Below are 21,982 nucleotides of genomic sequence, written 5' to 3' on the forward strand. Positions count from 1 at the left end.
GAGAGAGAGAGGAAGGGAAGCAGGCTCTCTGCTGAGCAGAGAGCCCAATGTGGGGCTCGATTCCAGGACCCTGAGACCATGACCTGAGCCGAAGGCAGAGGCTTAACCCACTGAGCCACCCAGGCGCCCCAAGTTTTTAACTTTTTAAAATTCATTTTTAATTGTGGTAAAATACACATAACATAAAATGTGCCATCATAACCACTTTTTAAATTTAAATTCAACATATAGCCAACATATAGTAAGTACATCATTAGTTTCAGATGTAGAGTTCAGTAATTCATGAATTGTATATATCATAACCCTTTTTAAGTGTATGATTAGGTAGTGTTAAGTGCATTCACATTGTTGTGCAGCTGGTTTCCAAAACTCATTTTGCAAAACTGAAACTCCATACCAATTAAACAAATACTTTCCCTAGCCCCTTGTTGCCACCTTTCTACTTTTTGTGTTTATGAATTTGACTACTCTGAGTATATCATGTAAGTGGAATCACATAGTATTTGTCCTTTTGTGACTGGCTTATTTTACCTAGCATAATATCCTTAAGGTTCATTCATGTTGTAGCAAGTTTTATCTTAATTAGACAGAGATGGAGATAGTCATACTCTTTTTTTTTTATTTCCTAGAATTTACTATGTTTGGGGTAAACAATAAATATTTTAGTAAAAACTTTCAGCATTTTATTGTTTTCAGATTCGAGATTGTGTTCCTATGGCATTATCTTAGCAATAGAAAATATGTGTTTTGTTGTATTAAACGTATTGCAGAAATGCTGTTGATAAGAATTGTTTTATGTTACATGTAAGGAAGTTGCTTTTCCCCCCCTTATGTATTATAGGAGTTGCAGGAGCTGGCCGACTTTTCACTCCTAGTGTAATCAAAGCCATGGCTGAAATCAATGAAAGGCCTGTAATATTTGCATTAAGCAATCCTACAGCAATGGCTGAGTGCACGGCTGAAGAAGCATATACACTTACAGAGGTACTACTAATAATTGTCTGAATTGGTTATGTCCATTATTTTCCTTCCATTGGCCTTAGTTATACATTCTTGCATAATTCTTTTCATGGTTAACTGTAGAGATTACAGTATGTATCCTTGGATCATCAAGTTCTGATATAAACTATTGTGTGTATGAATTCTGGAACATAATTACCATACATCTCCATTTTAACACCTTTCTGTCTTGTGGGCTGTTGTTGTACATTTTAATTATATTTTAAATCCCAAAAGACAGTCTTGTTCTAAACACAAAATAATTGATTTTGATACATTTTGATACATTTTAATATCTTCTCTTGCCATTCTGTCTGCCGTGTATGTCTGTGCTTTTATCTTGGGTCATTTTCCTTCTACCAGAAGAACTTTCCTTGAGTGTGGGTCTGATGAATTTATTTTAATAATCTCTTTATTTTGCCTTCATTTTGAAGGATATTTTTTACTATGTATAGAAGTAAAAGTCAGTGGAGATAGTATTCTATTATTTCCTGACTTCTGTTTTCCTTTTGATACATCGTTTTGTCTTGGGTTTGGCTATAATGGACGTAGTTGAGTTTGTATTTATTCCAGCTGGAACTGTAGAACTCTGTATCTTGATGCCTTCTTTTGTGGCCTATGTTGGAAGTACCTGGGTTGGCTGCATTCTCTGTCTGCTCTTGTGGGTCTCCGGTTGGAGAGTGTCAGACTTGTTCTCATATCTCAGATATCTCTTACACGGCTTTTTGCATATTCCATCCTGCTGACATTCTGTGTGGTCTTTCTTTCTTTCTTTCTTTCTTTATTTTTTAAAAGATATTTATTTATTTATTAATTTGAGATAGAGAGAGAGCAAAAGGAAGGACAGAGGGAAAGGGACAAGCAGACTCTGTGCTGAGCGCAGAGCCCAATGCAGGGCTTGATCCCACGACTCTAAGATCATGACCTGAGCTGAAATCTAGAGGTGGATCAGCTTAACCCACTGAGCCACACCAGCACCCCTGCATACTGTATTTTAATATTTTCTTTGGGTATATCTTCCAGTTGCATGCACTCTTTTTAGCTATGCTAATCTATTGCTAGGCCCTTAATTTTATTGTATTTTTCATTTGTAGAATTTCAATGTGACTGTTTTTCTAATTAGTGAAACAGACTTACAATGGCATATTACAGAAATAATCAATTCATAAATAAATTCTGCTTCCTTGCCGTCACATTTAATAAAACAATTCTTTTTACTCTCCAAACATAGCTTCACTGTCGGTATTTGTCTTCATGAAAGCCATTGTTTTCAGTCATCTGACAGCTGTCAGGAACAAGTTTTTACTTTCATCCAAGTCATTTAAGGTTTAGTACTTCTGAATTCTTTGACACAGCCCCAGGACTATATCCCAATTACAGGTGTCTGCTCATATACCATTAGGACAGTTAGGTTTTCCCCACTGTTCTGTAGGGATATATTTTTAATCTCCACAATGTAATCATGTTCTGTATTGTTCTTGTAAGTGGTCTTTAAGTGACCCCAGGAAGTAGTATTTAAAGGCTTGTTTACAGTGACACCCAACAGGAAATTATTAGGTCATATACTTCAGAATAGGTAACCAATCTGTGATGAATGCTTTTTTCTGCACTCTATTAAAAATGTCTTTTTTTTTTTTTTTAAAGATTTTATTTATTTATTTGTCAGAGAGAGAGAGAGGGAGAGAGAGCAAGCACAGGCAGACAGAATGGCAGGCAGAGGCAGAGGGAGACGCAGGCTCCCCGCTGAGCAAGGAGCCCGATGTGGGACTCGATCCCAGGACACTGGGATCATGACCTGAGCTGAAGGCAGCTGCTTAACCAACTGAGCCACCCAGGCGTCCCTAAAAATGTCTTTTATTACGGAAAAGTTCAAACATATACAGAGGTAGAATAGTCAACTCCCATATGCCAGCACCAGCTGTGGAAATATCACCTCCTTCTCAATCTTGTTTCTTCTACGTCCTTCCCACCCTAAACAGATCTCAAGACATCGTATCGTTTCATTGTAAATCTCTCAAAAGTTAAGAGTTCTTTTAAAGATATAATCATGGGATCATTACCACACCTCACAATTTTTAACAGTATGTTTCACATACTTATTTCATCTTTCTACATAGCTTATAGTTCTCTGCTAAATAGTCTATCTTGTTATTTAATTTCTGAAATATATGAATCATGATGAAAGTTAATGTCTGATAGCAGGAAATACATTACTCTCTGTGAATCCATTTCTATCCTCTTTCTTTTTCTTGGTTATGCAGTCTTGTATTTTTGTAAGCCTCGTTTTATTTTTGTTTTTTGTTTCCTTCTTGAGTGCTAGATGGTGTGGATAAACAATTGTAGCGGTAATTTGAGGCTCTGGAGGAGGGGGTCTTCCCTTTTCCTGTGGTGGGGGTTGGTCTGGAGCTGCTCACCTTAATCTAATCAGGATGCGGTCCATGGGGTGCCTGCTCTCTTTCCACGGTTTACGCTTTCTCCCAGCGTGTATCCCTTCGCGCATGAATCACAAGTCCAGGGCTATTTATTAGCAGCCATCACCCCCAGCAGGCCCTGAACTTTTCTCCCTCTGTCATCGTGAGGCTCCTGATAGCTTTGTTGCTCAGGTTCTCAGCCACAGATACCGCTTATTTTGAAATCCGCAGTCTTCATGAGGGGGAAAGCTTCAAATAAGTGCTGGAATCACATGTATCTTGTTTTCCTCCTCTTCTGCATCTCCCACACCCAAGCTCTCATGATTTTGATAGCACTGCTGCTTTCTTTCTTTCTTTCTTTCTTTTTTTTTAAGATTTTATTTATTTATTTGACAGAGAGAGATCACAAGTAGGCAGAGAGGCAGGCAGAGACAGAGGAAGGGAAGCAGGCTCCCTGCTGAGCAGAGAGCCCGATTCAGGGCTCCATTCCAGGACTCTGGGATCATGACCCGAGCCGAGCCTAGCGAGGGCAGAGGCTTAACTCAATGAGTCACCCAGGCACCCCACACTGATGCTTTCTTAACAGATATTTTTAATGTATTTTATCCAGTTTCTCTCATTGTTATCAGAGGGAGACTGGGTGTGAAACAGCCTAGATCATTGCCAAAGCAGAACCTTCTCAGAACTTTCCAGACTTAGTATTCATGCTCCTTAAGTCTTCAGCATTCTTTTTTTTCTCATTGCCAAAGTATTTATTTTGATACATACATTCCTTCTAAATTTCTTTTGCTTCATATTGCCGCTCAGTTTAGTCAAAATGAATTCTGACTGCTGGTTTCCAAGTTATAGTAATCACTGAAACTTCTAATAGTTATTGAAATCTTTTTCTTTGAAATCATCCACAAAATCAGCCTCCAGATAGCAAAGTAATAAATAAATGAAAATCAGTCTCTTTTAGTATACTGCCTTATCTTTTTACCAAAGTATGGTATCCTATTTACCAGTCTTTACTACTTAAAATTAATGGTTATTGCCCCCAAGATTAAGTCTTAGTCGGATACAATGACTGATAAATATACTCAATTTGTCAGTAGGTTTTGGCATTTTAGAAATATAAAATATGTAAATGTTTTGGGCAGTAGTAGCATATCACTGGAAGATGGCCCAAACATTTAAGAATTTTATTTTTTGAATAAATACCATCATGAGAGCTGTGTATTACTAGAATAAATAAAAATAAAAATCCAACAAGGAGACTAGTTTGATATATTATAGTCTATCAGTTCTAAGATGCAAATTTTTTCTCAATATTGTATTACCTCCTAAAAATGATAAAAAAGCATTGTGTCATAGTTTAATTTTACATAAATTCCTTCTTAGTCTTACATAAAATAATGGCATAAATTACATATTTGCAGTCACCTCTTAAATTTTTAGTGTCCTTTTGTTTTCAGTAGAGAGAAGTCTTAGTGTTACTCTAACACCCTCTGCTGCTTAGTGAGAAAAATACTTCTTTTTAATTCTTGAACTTCAGAATGAGAACACTTGGTTATCATTAAGATCCAGCCATATTTGATTGATCATGTAAGACAAAAAATATCCTGAAGAAGAACTGCTGTAGAATCTTGCCATTCTAGAGAAAATACCCAAGATCTTTCTAAATCTAAAAATTTACTGATATCATGAGAATGTAATATTTTTCCTATAAAGAGCTTATATCATATAAGCCATTTTATAAAGCTATTAAAATTAATGATATTACAAAAATAATTATTATATGCATTATCATTGTAATGTTATATGGCATTAACCATGAACTGACTTTAATCTTCAAAGAAACACAATTTCATCACAGTCTCTGTGCTTAGAACAGGTGGAGAATGATCGTAGCTCTCTGTAGAAAATGATACAGCCGCCTGACATTGTAGCATCAGGATAGTCTCCTGGGGCCAGCCCTAGCATAGTTAGATAGCTTCTATACTTTGTGTCATTTTGAAACTGAAAGTATGTCTTGTAAAAGTAAAAATTAATACACATTGTAGACCTTCAGGTGGTCCAAAGGGTCAGACTGATGAGTGTTAAATCCACTAATGCCAAGGATTCACTATACTTCAGAGAATAATCAGCCTTGATAGAATACCCATTTTTAGATCTAGAGAAAAGAAGACAAAATATTGTCTAAACACTTATTATTCTGTCCAATGTTCAGGTACCATGTGAGTTTGTCCATCCTTCTGTGTGGAGATAGTTCAGTTTTCTGTAAACCATCTCATACTTAATCCAGGTAGCTGTTCAAACATGACTGACTTTTGGCTCAGTCGGTTAAGCTTGATTTCAGTTTGGCTCATGATCTTGGGGTTGTGGGATCGAGCCCGGTGTCAGGCTCTGTATTTGGTGTGGAGTCCGCTTAGGGTTGGCTTTCCCTCTCCCTCTGCCCTTCCCCGCTGTGCTCTCTCTCTCTCTCTCTCTCTCTCTCTCTCTAAAACACATAAATCTGGGGCGCCTGGGTGGCTCAGTGGGTTAAAGCCTCTGCCTTCGGCTCAGGTCATGATCCCAGGGTCCTGGGATCGAACCCCACATTGGGCTCTCTGCTCCGTGGGGAGCCTACTTCCTCCTCTCTCTCTGCCTGCCTGCCTCTCTGCCTACTTGTGATCTCTGTCTGTCAAATAAAATCTAAAAAAAAAAAAAATTGCTAAAATACATAAATCTTTAAAAAATAAATAAAAATTTAAAAATAAAAGAAATAAACATGACTTACTTTAGTCATACCTCAAGCATTCCAAGATAGATTATCCTGTTTGAGAACTACTGTTTTCTTGCTCTTTGCCGTTTTTTGCCAAAGAGGAGTGGAGCAGATGGGATTTGTGGTGGGGAAATGATATTTAAAGGATTTATGGAGGCACCTGGGTGGCTCAGTTGGTTAAGCGTCTGTCTTGGGCTCAGGGCTCAGGGCTCAGGTCATGATCCCAGGGTCCCTAGGTCCCTCCTCAGCCAGAAGCTGCCTCCTTCCTCTCCCTCTGCTGCCTCCCGGGGTTATGCTCTCTCTTTCTCACTCTCTCTCTCTCTCTTTATCTCTCTCTCAAATAAAGTCTTTAAAGAAAACAAGAGATTCATAAATTTACTTTCAGGTACTTTTCAATTTCACAGGTATCTAATTCTCCTAGAAATATTGAACATGGGGGCGCCTGGATAGCTTAGTCAGTTAGCATCTGCCTTTGGCTCAGGTCATGATCTCAAGGTCCTGGGATGAGCCCTGCATGGGGCTCCCTGCTCAGCAGGGGAGTCTGCTTCTCCCTCTGCCCCTCCCCTGCTCATGTGTACTCACTTGCTCTCTCTCAAATAAATAAATAAAATCTAAAAAAAAAAAAAAAAAAAGGAAATAATGCATATGCTAGTAACATTATATTCCATTATTGAACACAGTACTAAAATTGGTACTACAAATTTGGAGACTTATTTTTCTTTAACAAGGCAACATGCTGTATTTTTCTGGGGTAATACTGTGGTTATACCATACATAGGTTTTGTAAACTGTCCTACAGGAGCATTGTTAGCATAATAGAAAGACCATGGGCTTTGGAGTTACAAAAAAAAAAAAAAAAATCTGGATTCAAGTTTAACTACTACAATTGTAACGTGTGACTTTTTACAAAGTACTCGGTAATCTAAATTCTAGTTTTTTGAGATTTTTTTTTTTTTTATATCAGTGAGGTGGAGATGATGATAATCTCATAAGGCTTTTTATGCAGGCTAAACTGGGGGAACACATACAAAACACCTGGTACAGAGCCAAAATTAATAGATGTATGGTCAGTGATCACAGTTTAACCTTTGGTATGTTCCCCTTCATTCACAGATGTTTATAGCAATCTTCATTATTCAGGATGGTATTTGTTGGCCCATCTACATTTTAAACTTTTTAAAGGAAGTAGAAGGGGCACCTGGGTGGGTCAGTGGGTTAAAGCCTCTGTTTTCAGCTCAGGTCATGATCCCAGCGTTCTGGGATTGAGCCCCACATCGAGCCCCACATCGGTCTCTCTGCTCCGCAGGGATCCTGCTTCCTCCTCTCTCTCTGCCTGCCTCTCTGCCTACTTGTGATCTCTGTCAAATAAATAAATAAAAATCTTAAAAAAAAATAAAATTAAGGAAGTAGAAGTGTGAGGTTTTTTAGTTTCCTGATGGACAATTTTCAGTTTTATTTGAATGTGTGCTCTGCATAAAAACTCATTCTGATAAGAATTTTAATGAAAGATTATGTTATATAGTAAATTATGACTGTTTGCAAGTAATACATTGGTCTATTTTAGTACAGGATTTAATTGTGTTTTGACTAACCTCAGTGTTGGTCCACATTAAGTTACAAATTGAGGTTATTTCATTTCTTACCAGGGAAGGTGTTTGTTTGCCAGTGGCAGTCCATTTGAGCCAGTGAAACTCAGTGATGGGCAAGTCTTTACACCAGGCCAAGGCAACAATGTGTATATTTTCCCAGGTAAGTGCCACCATGATTTATATTAAAGAGTAATAGGTAATTAAGTTAAAATACTTAACAAAATTACGTAGAATTTAAGATTAAAATGAATAATAGTATTTATAGAATTTTGCTACGTATATACAGGGAAACTCAAGGAATTCAGCAAATCCAGCTTGCTTTATTTTCCCTGTAAATGTATTTATTCATCTTTTCCATTAAGCTTGTTCTTATTATAGAAATAATGTAGTACATGGTATATAAAAATGCAAAAGGAACAGAATGTTATAAAATTATTTAGTCTTTGCCTTCAGTACCTCTTTTTTTCCTAAGTTTTTATTTAAATTCCAGTTAGTAAAAAAATTTCAAAAAATAAATTCCAGTTAGTTATACAGTGCAGTATTAGTTTCAGGTGTACAATTAGTGATTCAGCACTTCCATCCAACACCCAGTGCTCATCAGGACAAGTGCTCCGTAATCCCACCACCTGTTTAACCCACCCCCCCATCCCCACCCCTCCTCTGGGAACCATCAGTTTGTTCTCTATAGAAAGAGTCTATTTCTTTGTTTGCCTCTCTTTTTTCCTATTGCTTGTTTGCTTTATTTCATAAATTCCACATATGAGTGAAATCAAATAATCTTTGTCTTGCTCTGACTGACTTATGTTGCTTAGGGTAATACTTTCTAGCTCCATCCATGTTGTTGTAACTGGCAAGGTTTCATTCCTTTTTTTTTTTTCTTAAGGGCTGAGTAATAGTACATTGTATATATATACCCATCTTCTTTTTATTTTTTTTAAAGATTTTATTTATTTATTTGACAGAGATAGTGAGAGAGGGAACACAAGCACGGGGGAGCTAGAGAGGGAGAAGCAGGCTCCCCACGGAGCAGGGAGCCCAATGCGGGGCTGATTCTCAGGGTACTGGGATCATGACCCAAGCTGAAGGCAGACATTTAACAATGGAGCCACCCAGGCGCCCCTGGCCACACCTTCTTTATCCACTCACCAGTTGATAGGCAACCTACATAATGGGAGAAGATATTGCAAATTACATACCTGATAAAGTGTTAGTATCCAAAATATATAAAGAACTTATAAAACTCAACACCCAAAACCCAAATAATCCAACTAAAATATCAGCAAAAGACATGCATAGACATTTTTCCAAAGAGGATATACAGATGGCCAATAGATACATGAAAAGATGCTCATCATCACTGGTCATGAGGGACAAACAAGTCAAAACCACAATGAGATCATCACCTCACACCCATCAGAATGGCTAAAATCAACAACACAAGGAACAGCAGGTGTCAGTGAGGAAGCGGAGAAAGGGGAACCACCTTGCACTGCTGGTGGGAATGCAAGCTGGTGCAGCCGCCCTAGAGAACAGTATGGAGGGGCCTCAAAATGTTAAAAATAGAACTACCCTATGATATAGAATTGCACTGCTAGGTATTTACCCAAAGAATACAAAAATTCTAATGCAAAGGGATACGTGCACCCCAATGTTTATAGCAGCATTATCTACAAGAGCCAAAGTGTGTAAGCAGCCCAAGTGTCTCCTTGGTACCCCCTTATTGTACTTCTCAGCTATAACCACTGTCAGTGGTTTGCTTTGAGTTTTTCTGATGGTTACCATCATGACTAATACCCTTATCTTCCCTTATCTTGATTCTAGCCATGGACTGTATGTATGAACTTCCCACTGTTAAATATAATAGTGTACACATACCTCCTAATACTTTGCTTCTCTACCTTTCAATTTGTGTTACTATTTTTAGTTTTCCTAGTAGTTACCTTTATTTTTATATAACACATCTAAAAAACTTTTGATAGCAACTTAACGATAGTTTGCCACTGTTGAAAAATCTGGTGTTTAGCTGTATCTGTTCTTATTCCATCTCTCCATTTTGGTTAGTTAATGTTTCTACATTGTAGGGCTGCTGTGCGGCTCAGTTGGTTAAGCATCTGCCTTTGGCTCAGGTCATGATCCCAGAGTCCTGGGATCGAGCCCCGCATTGGGCTCCCTGGTCAGTGGGGAGCCTGCTTCTCCCTCTCTAGCTCCCCCGTGCTTGTGTTCCCTCTCGCTATCTCTGTCATAAATAAATAAAATCTTTAAAAAAAATTTCTACATTGTAGAGAGGGTTTTTGGACATGTAGGTTATGTTCTGTTATTTTCTGTGCTTTGTAGATTGATTCTGAAATTACATGACTATTTATGTCTAAACAGGGGTTGATTTGATAAATATAGTAGAATATGTAATTCTGTATTACAAAATTTTTGAAACTCAAAGTAAAAGTCTTTCAAGTATCATGAATCAATCTTTCATTTCCTGACAGCTTTCTTCATTTCTTCTGGATCCTACTCCACAGCAGACTACTTTCTCTTTTTCTTTTTTTAAGATTTATTTATTTGAAAGGGAGAGTGTGCGTGTGCATCAGGGGAGGGGCAGAGGGAGAGGACCCCAAGCAGACTCCGCTCTGAGCAGGGAGCCTGATGGGGGGCTCAATCTTACAACCCCGAGATCGTGACCTGAGCTGAAACCAAGAATCAGATGCTCAACTGACTGAGCCCCCAGGCGCCCCACACAGCAGACTGCTTCTTGTAACCCGTGTTGTTCTCCCTCTCATGCATGCGCTGTTTCTGTCTTGCTGCTATTCCTCTCTATCTTGATCTTGTTTTTCAGGAGTACATCTTTTGACAAAGTGTTTTCGTTAAGCATGGATGAAAACTTCCTGAGTTTTACATATCCTAAAAATGTCTTAATTTTGTCTTCTCACTTGATAGTTTGGTTGGGTAGAGGTTTGTAGATTGAAAGCCCATTCCGAATCTCAGATCTTTGAAAATATTTCTCCACTTTTAGTGTTGCTGTGAGAAATCTGATGTCATTGAGATTCTCATTTCTTTATCCATACTAGCTTTTTCTCTCTAAAAATACTTAAAATTTTATCTTTATCTTTAGATTTCTGAGGGTTCCTGGGATGCATCCAGATGTGGGCTTATTTCCATTTATGATGCATATCTGTGTGGGGGCCAGGTCACTATATATTCTTTTCCAAAGGATTTTTTTAACTTTGTTTTTTCTTTCTTATTTCCTTCCTTCCATCATTTGTTTTTCTCTTACGGAACTCATGTTAGACCATAGTCAAATACTTCTGTTGTCCTTGACTTGTAATTTTTATTTTACATTTTCAACTCTGCCTTTTTAAATTCTGTAATGTGGGGGAGTTCTATTCATGTAACTCTTGATTTCAGGGCTGTGAATTCAAGCCGTATGTGTGAGTGTGGAGCCTACTTAAAACCTAAAACAACAACAAAAAAGTCTTTTTTTTTTTTAATTATAAAAATTTTCAAACATACACAAAAGCAGAAAGAAGAATGAAGTCCCATGTTCCTGTCTCCTGCATTTCAGCAGTTACTAACATGTAACCATATTTTCCTACCCATTCCTTCCTCACTGAGTTATTTTAAAGCAAATCAGAGAGATCATATAATTTTATTCTTAACTACTACAGTATATATCTCTTAAAAAGTAATTTTTTTTACTGTTGATCGAAATTTTTTTTAATTTTATTTTTTTCAGTGTTCCAAGATTCATTGTTTATACACCATACCCAGTGTTCCATGCAATACCTGCCCTCCTTAATACCCACCACCAGGCTTACCCATCCCTCAGCCCTTCCAAAACCTTAAGTTTGTTTCTGAGTCCACAGTCTCTCATGGTTCATAATTTCTTTTAATTAAATGTAATACTCGTATCATACCACATAAAATGAACATTTGTTTGAATCACATATCATCAGTTCAGTAGGCTCAAATATTATTTTTTTTATTCCCAATATCTTTATCTTATCCTAAAATCACTCTTTTTTAATAGCCACTTTTATTTTTTTAAAGGTTGCAGGCTCTTTTTGAATTTCTTCTGAGAACTAAGATTCTTTTAAATATTTCTTCCTTTTTGCTGTTCATTTTCTATAAATTTCTGGTGATCCTTAATTGTTCATTCATTTTAATGAAAGACTATGTTGGATTTGGCCTGAATTTCCTTTGTCTTCTTGTGGGCCTCTCTCTGAGGAGCTGACAGTAGGTGCTACGATTTCATGACAGGTAGATTTTTAGTGTATGTAGGCTAGCATCAAGCAAGCACATTTTAACTGTTGTCAAAGTAAATAAGACTTCTAGCCTGTGAATATCCCAATGCTTTTGTGTGTGAATTTTCCTCCATTTCCTCCTATGTAGCTGTTTCGTGTCTAGAATTCTATCATGCTTGGCTCTTGAGACCTAGTGTCTGTAGTAGAAACTCTCTCATCACCAATGATCTCTTTCTAGAACTTGATAATGTTCAGAATCCATCCATTCTATCCAGCAGTATTCCTGTGGCATAAAGGCATAAGAGTATGGAAAAGAATACTTTTCTGATCATTTTAACAAAGTCATCTTCTGTATCTTATTTGACTAATAAGGAATTTGGCAATTGATTATTTTTATACAGCACCACAAAATCCTAACTTTATTATTAACCATTACCAGCATTATAAATACAGATGTAAAAATGACTTGGTAGTAGAGGTAAACATGGACTTTAAAGCAGGAGACCAAAAGTCTGTTGATTAAAAAAAGGTAGGCTCTGATAATGTTTGAATTACCTGGTCCAGCAGTTATAACTGGATGAAGTAACAACAAAACTAAAACCTTAACAGGGTCAAAAGGCTAATAAGATATTGACTAATAAAATACTCGGGAATTCTGGATCAAGAGTAGGGGGAGAACTTGAGCTTCAAAAACCAGTATGTGAAGGCCTTTCGCCATGAAGTGTTCTCTCATCAGCAAGAGGGGGCTGAGCAATCCAACAACAGTGCTTTTGGTGGAAGGAGGGCAAGCGTCAGAGTCTGGCATCTGCCAAGAGTGGGATTCTGTTTGAACCTCTCATGCCATAGCCCTAAAGGCTGTACCATGGAATATGGGTCTAGTTTGCACTGTCGCGTGGATGATCTAGAAAACCTCAAGCCTTTGTTCTGGCTTACCAGCACGCACAAGTGACTGGCAGAAGCAAACAGAAATCCATGGAACAAGATAAACACTATCCTTTTCTTCAGGTTACTTTCACAAATTTTGAAATACACCTCCAGTTAAAAAATTAAAGATAAAGACACATGTACAGAGACAAGACAGCAGAAGCCAAAAGTATCAGAAACAACAGGAAAACTGGAATTCTGGCTATCAAACAGGTGCTGTGAAACAAATATGCTTGTTGTGTTTATGGAGATAAAAGCCAAGCTTGGAAGATTCGGCCAAGTAACACTAAATTGTAGAATTGAAAAATAAAATAAATTTAAGAATTCAGTGAATGAGGCTTATGGCAGATTAGACTAAAGAGAATTAAACCGTAAAGTCAGAAGAAATGATCGAGAGACCAAAAAAAAGAAAAATATAGAAAAACTGCTATATACCTTTAATTGATATACTTTATTGTATGGTCCCAGAAGATGAACATGAGAATGAAGCAGAGGCAATATTTGTGTCTCGATGGCTGAGAAAGTCTTAGAACCTGATGAATGAAGTCAGTACACAATATTGACACGAAACCAGTGAAACCTGTGTGGGATAAATAAAAGGCCACATCTAGGAACATTGTTGTGAGGCTTCAGCAAACAATAACAAAGAGAAGACTATGAATGCAGCCAGAGCAAAAGGATTTCCTTGAAAGGAGCAACTATAATAGTTTATCAGTTAAGCAGATTGAAACTATTAAAGGGACATGCATTGTCTGGCAGGAGAGAACATTAGAGATTGCCATGAAGTTTTCATGGGGTACAGGTTATATATTTTAGGATAATCATTAGAAGGCTAGAAGAACTTCCCAACTATGGTTAGAGACTGTTAAGGGAGGAAATGAAATGATTAAAAAAAAAAAAATTTGACAGTCAAGAATGAAGAGGAAAGGAAGGAACATGGAATAGACAAGACAAATATAAGAGGACAATAGATTTTGCTCCAATCATTTAAGCAACTGTATTAACTATAGATGGAACAAATAAATGCTCTACTTTCTGAAATATATCTATTATCTAGAGGCTAGATTAAAATAAGGAATCTATTAACCATCTGTTTTTCTTCTCATCCTTGATTAATTGGATAACTATAGTGCCCCACTCTGACCAAAGACTATTGTAATACTCTTTGAATATTGTAAAACAGAATTTCTAGACTGGAAGACACCAGAGAGAGTTGGGGAAGGAGGTGTCAGAAAGTAGGTTGATTGAAAGCCAAGTCACCACAGTGATGCTCAGAGTGGGTAAGCCCCATCCTCGTCCTCATGGCTACCAATCATTCTTTTAGTTCCTAACCCTTACATATGAAAAACACTCAAATGTTACTCGTCAACTAAGGAAATTTCTTATATAAACAATGTATCTCATAAGAGACTAAAATAGACAGGAAATAAAAAAGCTGTTTAGGAAGAAGCAGGGATTGATTCGGTGGGGAGAAGGAAAGTTTAAAAATTATCAATAACCACATGGAGACGAAAATAATATGTTCCAGAAACAGGAGAGAATTTTTTTTTTAAATTAGAAAACAAAAATGAGCTCTTGAAAAGTTTGATAGCAGAAGGATTATTTAAAAAAAAAAAAAAAAAAGCTGAGGAAATCACCTAAAAAACAAGCAGAGAACAAGGGATGGAAAACAAAAGAAGAAAATTAGAAGACTAGTCCAGAAAGTACAATATCAGAAAAAAGAACTGGAGAGAGAGAGAACAGGTAAGTGGAAGGAAGAATATTATCGAAGATTTCATGAACATTTCCCCAAACTGAAAGACCCAAGTTTCTAGATAGGAAGGGGCTCCCACTGAGTGCCGTATGTGATATGTGAAAGTCATGCACCTCAAAGCCCATCACTGGGAAACTGCAGAACATTTGGGATGAGAAAGGTTCCTAATACTTCCAGAAATGCAGTAAAAAGATAATCACCAAAAAGGATCTGGAATCGAATTGGCACTGGTTTCTCACCAACAGTTCGGGCAGTTAAAAGGTATTGAAGTCATGACTCACGATTCTGAAGGGAAATTATTTCCAAACTAGAATTCTAAACCCAAACAATCAAAAATAAGTGGACAGTGGTTTAAAAAAAAAAATGGGGGGGGGCATCTTTGGAAAACTGCAGGAAAACATGTCTGACCAAAAAGAGGGAGTAACAAAAAACTAGGAAGAAGTGGGATTTAGGAAGTGAACTCAGAAAGAAAGAAAGGGAATCCCTATGAACATAAGGGATTTTGCAGGATGACTGCTCCAGATCCGGGATGGAGAGCAGAATCTGGGCTGGAAAGCAGATGGTCGCAGCAGCAGAGGATTCTTCTAGAGGATGAAGGAAGAGAGTACATGAGGTGACTGAGTTACTGGATGATTCAGGCAAACGAATGACTGTTTCAGTGTGAAATAATTTTAAGTACTGAAAAAGTAAAATAAGGAGAATAGGATAGTGACTTCAGGGAAAACCAAAAGTTTTGCAGAAGAGGAGAAATAATCACGACACGGTGTTAATAATGGCTCTGCTGGAAGTAACACTCATGAAATCGTAATAATATAAACGTTGACTGCTGATTGATTCAGCCAAAATGGTGCCCTAACCATACCGGCAAAAGGGACAAGGCTGGAAATGGGAAAGAAAGCCAAGTACTTAATTCCTATAGGAAGGAGTGGGTGATATTTAAAACTCAGAAGTCAATCAGGAGAAATACAAGCAAGCTGTTTGAGAGAAAGAAATATAAAAATAATCAGCTAAAAGAATTGAAAGTAGCTGCCTTTATAGGGCAAGAAGTGGCAGGGTTAGAGGTGGGCTGGGAATTGATGTTTTTTATAACAAGTGTTGATAAATTATATGCATTGTTATTTTGCTAATTGTAAAAAACTAAATTGAGAAAAGCCATTTGATATTTCTCAAGTTATTCTAGGAGGTAAAAATTCTAACAGTTAACAAAGATCATTTGATTTTAACTCTCAGGTTTCTGTTTTCTCTTGGCTGCTAATTTGGGGGGGGGGTGGCCATCTGGGGCTAGCGGTCACCATTAACTTGCTTCAAGTCTGGAATTTGTTTGGTTCCTTTCATAATTTGAAAAGTGACCTTACTAAATAAACTATTTAAAATGTTTTGTAGGCGTGGCTTTAGCTGTTATTCTCTGTAACACCCGGCATATCAGTGATCATGTTTTCCTAGAAGCTGCAAAGGTAAATGTTTTAAATATTGTTTGGCTCTTTTATTAGGATGAATTATAAAGATGAATGGATCTTAATTAAAAGCAGAGTTAAATCTGCCTTATGAATGGAAAGGAAGTTATTCATCTGTTGCTTTTTTGATTTGGCTCTCTACTTTTGCATGAGATTAATTTTATATCATGATTTTTCGAATGTTTGAATGTTAAGCTATGAATCCTTTCATATTTATAACAGATACTGTACCTGTTGTGTATCTGTATCTGAAGGTACTATATTGTGACGGCATAGATAAAATGTAACACCTTCATTTTTTAATGGACAAATACTGGTTTATTTGGAGTGTGCTGGCCTGTTAGAGTGCCAAACTGTAATATGAATTTTGAAGAACTCACATTAATACAGATTTTCATGCTTATTTTCATAGTAACTAATGTAATTATGCCACGCTTTGTATGTGTTAAGTAGAATATGTCAATAAACCTTTCAATCTGGTTATTTCTTATTTAGTGGTGAACAGTTTTAATCTCTGCGGTGCATATTCCTGCTAAAAATAAGGAGAATTATCTTACCTATATTATTTTCTGCTCCCCAAACCCCTTTTCCATTTTATTAGGTCCTTATTCTGTGTTACTTAAACAAAAATAAAATGCTGTTTTTCTCTTCAGGCTCTGACAAATCAGCTGACAGATAAAGAGCTAGCTCAAGGGAGACTTTACCCACCACTTGCTGACATTCAGGAAGTTTCTATTAACATTGCTATTAAAGTAAGTATTAATGTATACCTAAATTTACATAAATTTTAATGATATACATAAATTTTAATGATGTTTTCTTTTTTTTTAAGATTTTATTTATTTATTTGACAGAGAGAGATCTCAAGTAGGTAGAGAGGCAGGCAGAGAGAGAGGAAGGGAAGCAGGCTCCCTGCTGAGCAGAGAGCCCGACGTGTAGGGCTCAATCCCAGGACCCTGGGACCACGACCTGAGCTGAGGGCAGAGGCTTTAACCCACTGAGCCACCCAGGTGCCCCTTAATGATGTTTTCTTAAGTAGCACAAGTTTATTAGAGAAAAGTTTGAAACATTTCAAGGGTGCAAAGAAGAAATTTTAAATCACACATTTTCTTACTACCAGAATATAACCCACGTTATATTTTTTTAAAGATTTATTTATTTATTTGAGAGAGAAAGAGAGCAGGGGGAGGGAGAGAATCTCAGGCAGACTCCCCTGCTGAGCAGGGAGCCTGATGTAGGGCTAGATCCCAGGACTCTGAGATCATGACCTGAGCGAAAGGCAGAGGCTTAACCCATTGAGCCACCCAGGTGCCCCTGGGGACACCCATGTACCTTTGAAATTACTGTGGTATGGGGGTACCTGGCTGGCTCAGTCAGAGAGTACAATTTGATATGGGAGTTATGAGTTGGGTGTAAAGATTACTCAAAAGTAAAATCTTACATAATAATTATTATGGTATATATAATGTATATTATTTGATACTATGTTTCCCATTACAATGGTTTTTCAGTATTTTCTTATCTGTTCAAACTGTGCATTGTTTTGGATGAATTTTTCTATCAATTTTTTGAATTCAAAGAAAACCCTGCATCTATGAATGAAACTATCAGACTTATAAATTAAATTAATGAAAATGAGTCTTTGGTACTGGCTCTTCCCTTCCTATCAGTACCTCTTCCCACTCAGCTGTTTTTTTCCTTCAGTCTTTCAATATAATTTTTTTGTTTTCTTCTTTAGACATGGTATGTTACTTATACTTATTTTCCTAGATTTTAAAATTTTTTGTTCTTTTTAATAAGTAAAGATTTTTCTTTCCATATCCTCACTTGTCATTTCTGGCATATAGGGAAGGTATTAATTTTTATGAATTTACTTGATAACTAGTTTGTTGAGCAACCTTAACTCTTTAAATTAACTCTTTTTGAATTTTGAGTTTTGAATCATTTGTAAGTAATTTTTTTCTTCATTTTTTATGTATTACTTTTTTTCCCCATTAAGACCAGTTTTAAGCAACTTAGTAGATAAGGGCATCCTTGTATTTTAATACTAAATGTGATACTAGCTTTTGGCTGAAATAAATATTCTTTTATCTTTCTAAAGAATTAATCTTCATCCCTAGTTTACTAAGATTTTTCTAGTAAACACCAGGATTAGAAGTAGAATTTATGAATAATATTTTCGGTTATATACTGATGATTGTAAAATTTTTACTCCTCTGACTATAAATGTTATTGTTGGATTATTTTAACACTCATAAACTAAATAAAGATTGGAAATTAGAGGGTGATATGTTTAAGAAATAACAGCGGGGCACCTGGGTGGCTCAGTGGGTTAAAGCCTCTACCTTCGGCTCAGGTCATGGTCCCAGGGTCCTGGGATCGAGCCCTGCATCAGGCTCCCTGCTCAGCGGGGAGCCTGCTTCCTCCTCTCTCTCTCTCTCTCTGCCTGCTTCTCTGCCTACTTGTAATCTGTCTGTCAAACAGATAAATAAAAAAAAAAAAAAAAAAAAGAAAGAAATAACAGCCAGAGGTGCCTACATGGCTCAGTCATTTGAGCATCCAAGACTCTTAATTTCAGCTCAAGTCATGAGATCAAGCCCCACATCAGACTCCACACTTGGTGGGGAGTCTGCTTGAGATCTCTCCCTCTGTCCCTCCCCCCACGCATGCACACTCTCACGTGCTCTCTCTCACTCACATAAATAATCTTTAAAAATATTCTTTAAAAAAAAATAAATAACAGCCAATCCAGGGGCACCTGCCTGGCTCAGTCAATGGAGGATGTGACGACTCTTCTTGGAGTTAGGAGTTCGAGCCCCATGATGAGTGCAGAGATTACTTTAGTTTTAAGTTTTGGCTTCAAAGTTGGTTTTGTTGTTGTTTTTTTTTAAGATTTTATTTATTTATTTGACAGAGAGAGAAACTGAGAGAGCAGAAAACATGAGCAGGGGGAGGGGGAGAGGGAGCAGGGAGCCTGATGATGTGGGGCTCGATTCCAGGACCCTGGGAGCCGAAGGCAGGCACTTAATGACCGAGCCACCCAGGTGCCCCAAAGTTGGTTTTTCAATTATGGGCTATACTCTAAGCTATTAAACGTAAATGGATTCCTCCTTGTGCATGGTTGGTGGGAATATAAATTAGTGTAGCCATTATGGAAAGCTGTATGGCTGTTCCTCAAAACCCAAAATTTAGAACTACCACATAATCCAGTAATCCCATTTCTGGGTATATATCCAAAAGAAATTAAATCATGATCTTGAAGAGCACTCCCATGTTCACTGCAGCATTATTCACAATAGCCAAGACACAGAAACAAATTAAGTGTCTGTCAACACTCAGTGTGGCATATATACACAAATACATGTACACACACACACACACACACACACACGGATATTATGCAGCCTTAAAAAAGAAGGAAATCCTGCCACTTGTACAAGGATGAACGTGGAAGACTAAATGAAATAAATCAGTCAGAGAAAGACAAATACTGTCTGATCTCACTTATAACTGGAATCTAAAAAAGAAACTCAAAAATAAAACAGTAGAATGGTGGTTGCCAGGGGGCTAGAGGAAAAGGGGAAATGCTGATCAAAGGGTGCAAACTTTCTATAATAAGTTGTTTAAGTTCTAGAAATCTCAATGTACAGCATGGTTTAATGAAATTTGCTGAAAGAGTAGATCTTAAATATTCTTGCCACACACACAAGAAGTAAGTATGTGCAGTGATGAAGAGGCCAGTTGGCTTGGTTGGGGGAATTATTTCACAGTGCACACATACATCAGAACATCTCATTGTATTCCGTAAATACAGGATTATTTGTCAATCCTATCTCAGTAAAGTTGAAAAAAAATAAAAATAAAATAACATCTTAAAAAATAAATAACAGCCAGTCCACTTGAGCTGGAATCTAAAGTATAGGTAGGAAAATGGCACAAGAGAGGATTTGCAAGTTTTCTTGAGGCCAGCTTATCCGGATACACATATGCCAGGCTAAGGAGTCTCAATACCTTACTGTTGCAAAACAGCCGAAGATTTTAGAGCCCAGAACTAGGATGAACAGCACTCGGTTTTGGAATTTATAGAATGATACTATATTTGGGACATATTTTGGAACATATCAGTCAGTTAGATTACCAGTGTGTCAAGCTGAAAGGTTATATGAAAGAGAGACTTGGGGGTGCCTTGGTGGCTCAGTGGGGTAAGCCTCTGCCTTCAGTTCAGGTCATGATCCCAGGGTCCTGGGATCGAGCCCCACATCGGGCTCTCTGCTCAGCAGGGAGCCTGCTTCCTCCTCTCTCTCTCTCTCTCTCTCTCTCTGCCTGCCTTTCAGCCTACTTGTGATCTCTGTCCGACAAATGAATAAATAAAAAAATTTTAAAAAGAAGAGAGAGAGAGACCTGTGCTTATGGGCTGGTACAGGAGCGTAGCCCCAGGTTGATGCCTCTTCTCCCTTCCCCAGGGTAGAGAATTTGCTCCTTCATTGTCTTAAGACTTGCCTTTTTAAGAGCAAGGGATCAGGAGACTAGCAGTGCTTTGTTTCTGTCCCTCACCCCATCCCGCAGCCAGTGAGCATCTCCGATCTCTCTTGCTTTGCCTCAGCCTTTTCTGTGGGTACAAATATGTTTCTTATAATAGGCTAGAAAATAATTGAAATACATGTTCATCACAAAATACAGTAAGGTTGAGCCCCTGGAACGGAGTGTTATTTTTAATAACCTTCATTTCTTTGTTAAATTTTTTTCTTAGAAAGCTGAAATAAACTTGAAGAGTGGTCACCGTTTAAATGGGAATTGGAGTAGGAGGAGAAAGACAAAACTGAAATTTTTTAATCATGTGTTACAATATTTTTTTAAGTTAAAATGAAACCATAACTTGAGAATTTACTATATAATAAGCACTGTGCTATCCTGTGAGGAAGCTTTTCCTATTACCTCATTTCACATCAAAACTCAGAGAGGGTGGGGCGCCTGGGTGGCTCAGTGGGTTAAGGCCTCTGCCTTCAGCTCAGGTCATGATCCCAGGGTCCTGGGATCGAGCCCCGCATCGGGCTCTCTGCTTAGCAGGGAGCCTGCTTCCCCCCTCTCTCTCTGCCTGCCTCTCTGCCTACTTGTGATCTCTCTCTGTCAGATAAATAAATAAAATCTTTAAAAAAAAAAAACAAAACTCAGAGAGGGTTTATCCTCATCACCAGTCATGGTGTGTGGCTTGGTTACAAATATCAGAAATCCATTCGAGCCAAATGAGGTGGGAAGTAATCTGGCTTCACTGTGTAGGGCCTGGGATCTGTAGTCTGAATGCTTTAGGTTTGAGACACAGCTCTCACTTAACTACCTTGGGCAAGTTACTTACTTGTAACTTGTTACTTATTATTATTACTTACTTACTCCTCATACTTTAGTGTCCTCATATGTAAAATGAGGATAATACTATCAGTACTTAACCTTATAGGATTGTTTTGAGGATTAAATGAGCTGTACATGTAAAGCACATGCAACATGCCTGGCACTCCATGATGGTGGTGGTGAGTTGCCATGTGTAGGTCCCAGCCCTCACTTTACTTGACCTTATAGTTCTAGTGTCCAACACCTGATTTATAATAATCTCTGTGTCTCTTAATCTGAATTCTAGAGCACAGACACCTGGCTCACATTAGGTTAGGTTTTCGCCCCAGTCCAGTCAGCTGTGGATAGGACATAGACTCTCTTACCTGCTGTTTGAAAGTGGGGGAAGGACAGGGGCTAGGTGGGTCACCCAAGTAGGGCTGCCTGACTGACACAAAACAGAGCTTAAAATTGTTTGTTAGCTTGAAGTATTAAGGAAATGCCAATAATGGGGGGGGTGTAACTTTAAAACACATCAAATTTACATTG

General features: G+C 37.6%; 1 protein-coding gene across 1 annotated transcript in view; it reads left to right on the top strand.

Moving 5' to 3' along the window:
* LOC111142587 (malic enzyme 2) overlaps positions 1–21,982 on the top strand; it is a 57,329-nt gene that overhangs the window by 32,979 nt on the left and 2,368 nt on the right. The window contains exons 12-15 of the mRNA XM_022495878.1: positions 842–984; positions 7,800–7,902; positions 16,038–16,108; positions 16,762–16,860. Of these exons, the coding sequence (XP_022351586.1) occupies positions 842–984; positions 7,800–7,902; positions 16,038–16,108; positions 16,762–16,860 (416 nt within the window). The remainder of the gene's footprint in view (positions 1–841; positions 985–7,799; positions 7,903–16,037; positions 16,109–16,761; positions 16,861–21,982) is intronic.

Source organism: Enhydra lutris, unplaced genomic scaffold (assembly GCF_002288905.1).
Source record: "Enhydra lutris kenyoni isolate GAN:26980312 unplaced genomic scaffold, ASM228890v2 scaffoldscaffold8, whole genome shotgun sequence".
In the NCBI taxonomy this organism is placed as follows: domain Eukaryota; kingdom Metazoa; phylum Chordata; class Mammalia; order Carnivora; family Mustelidae; genus Enhydra; species Enhydra lutris.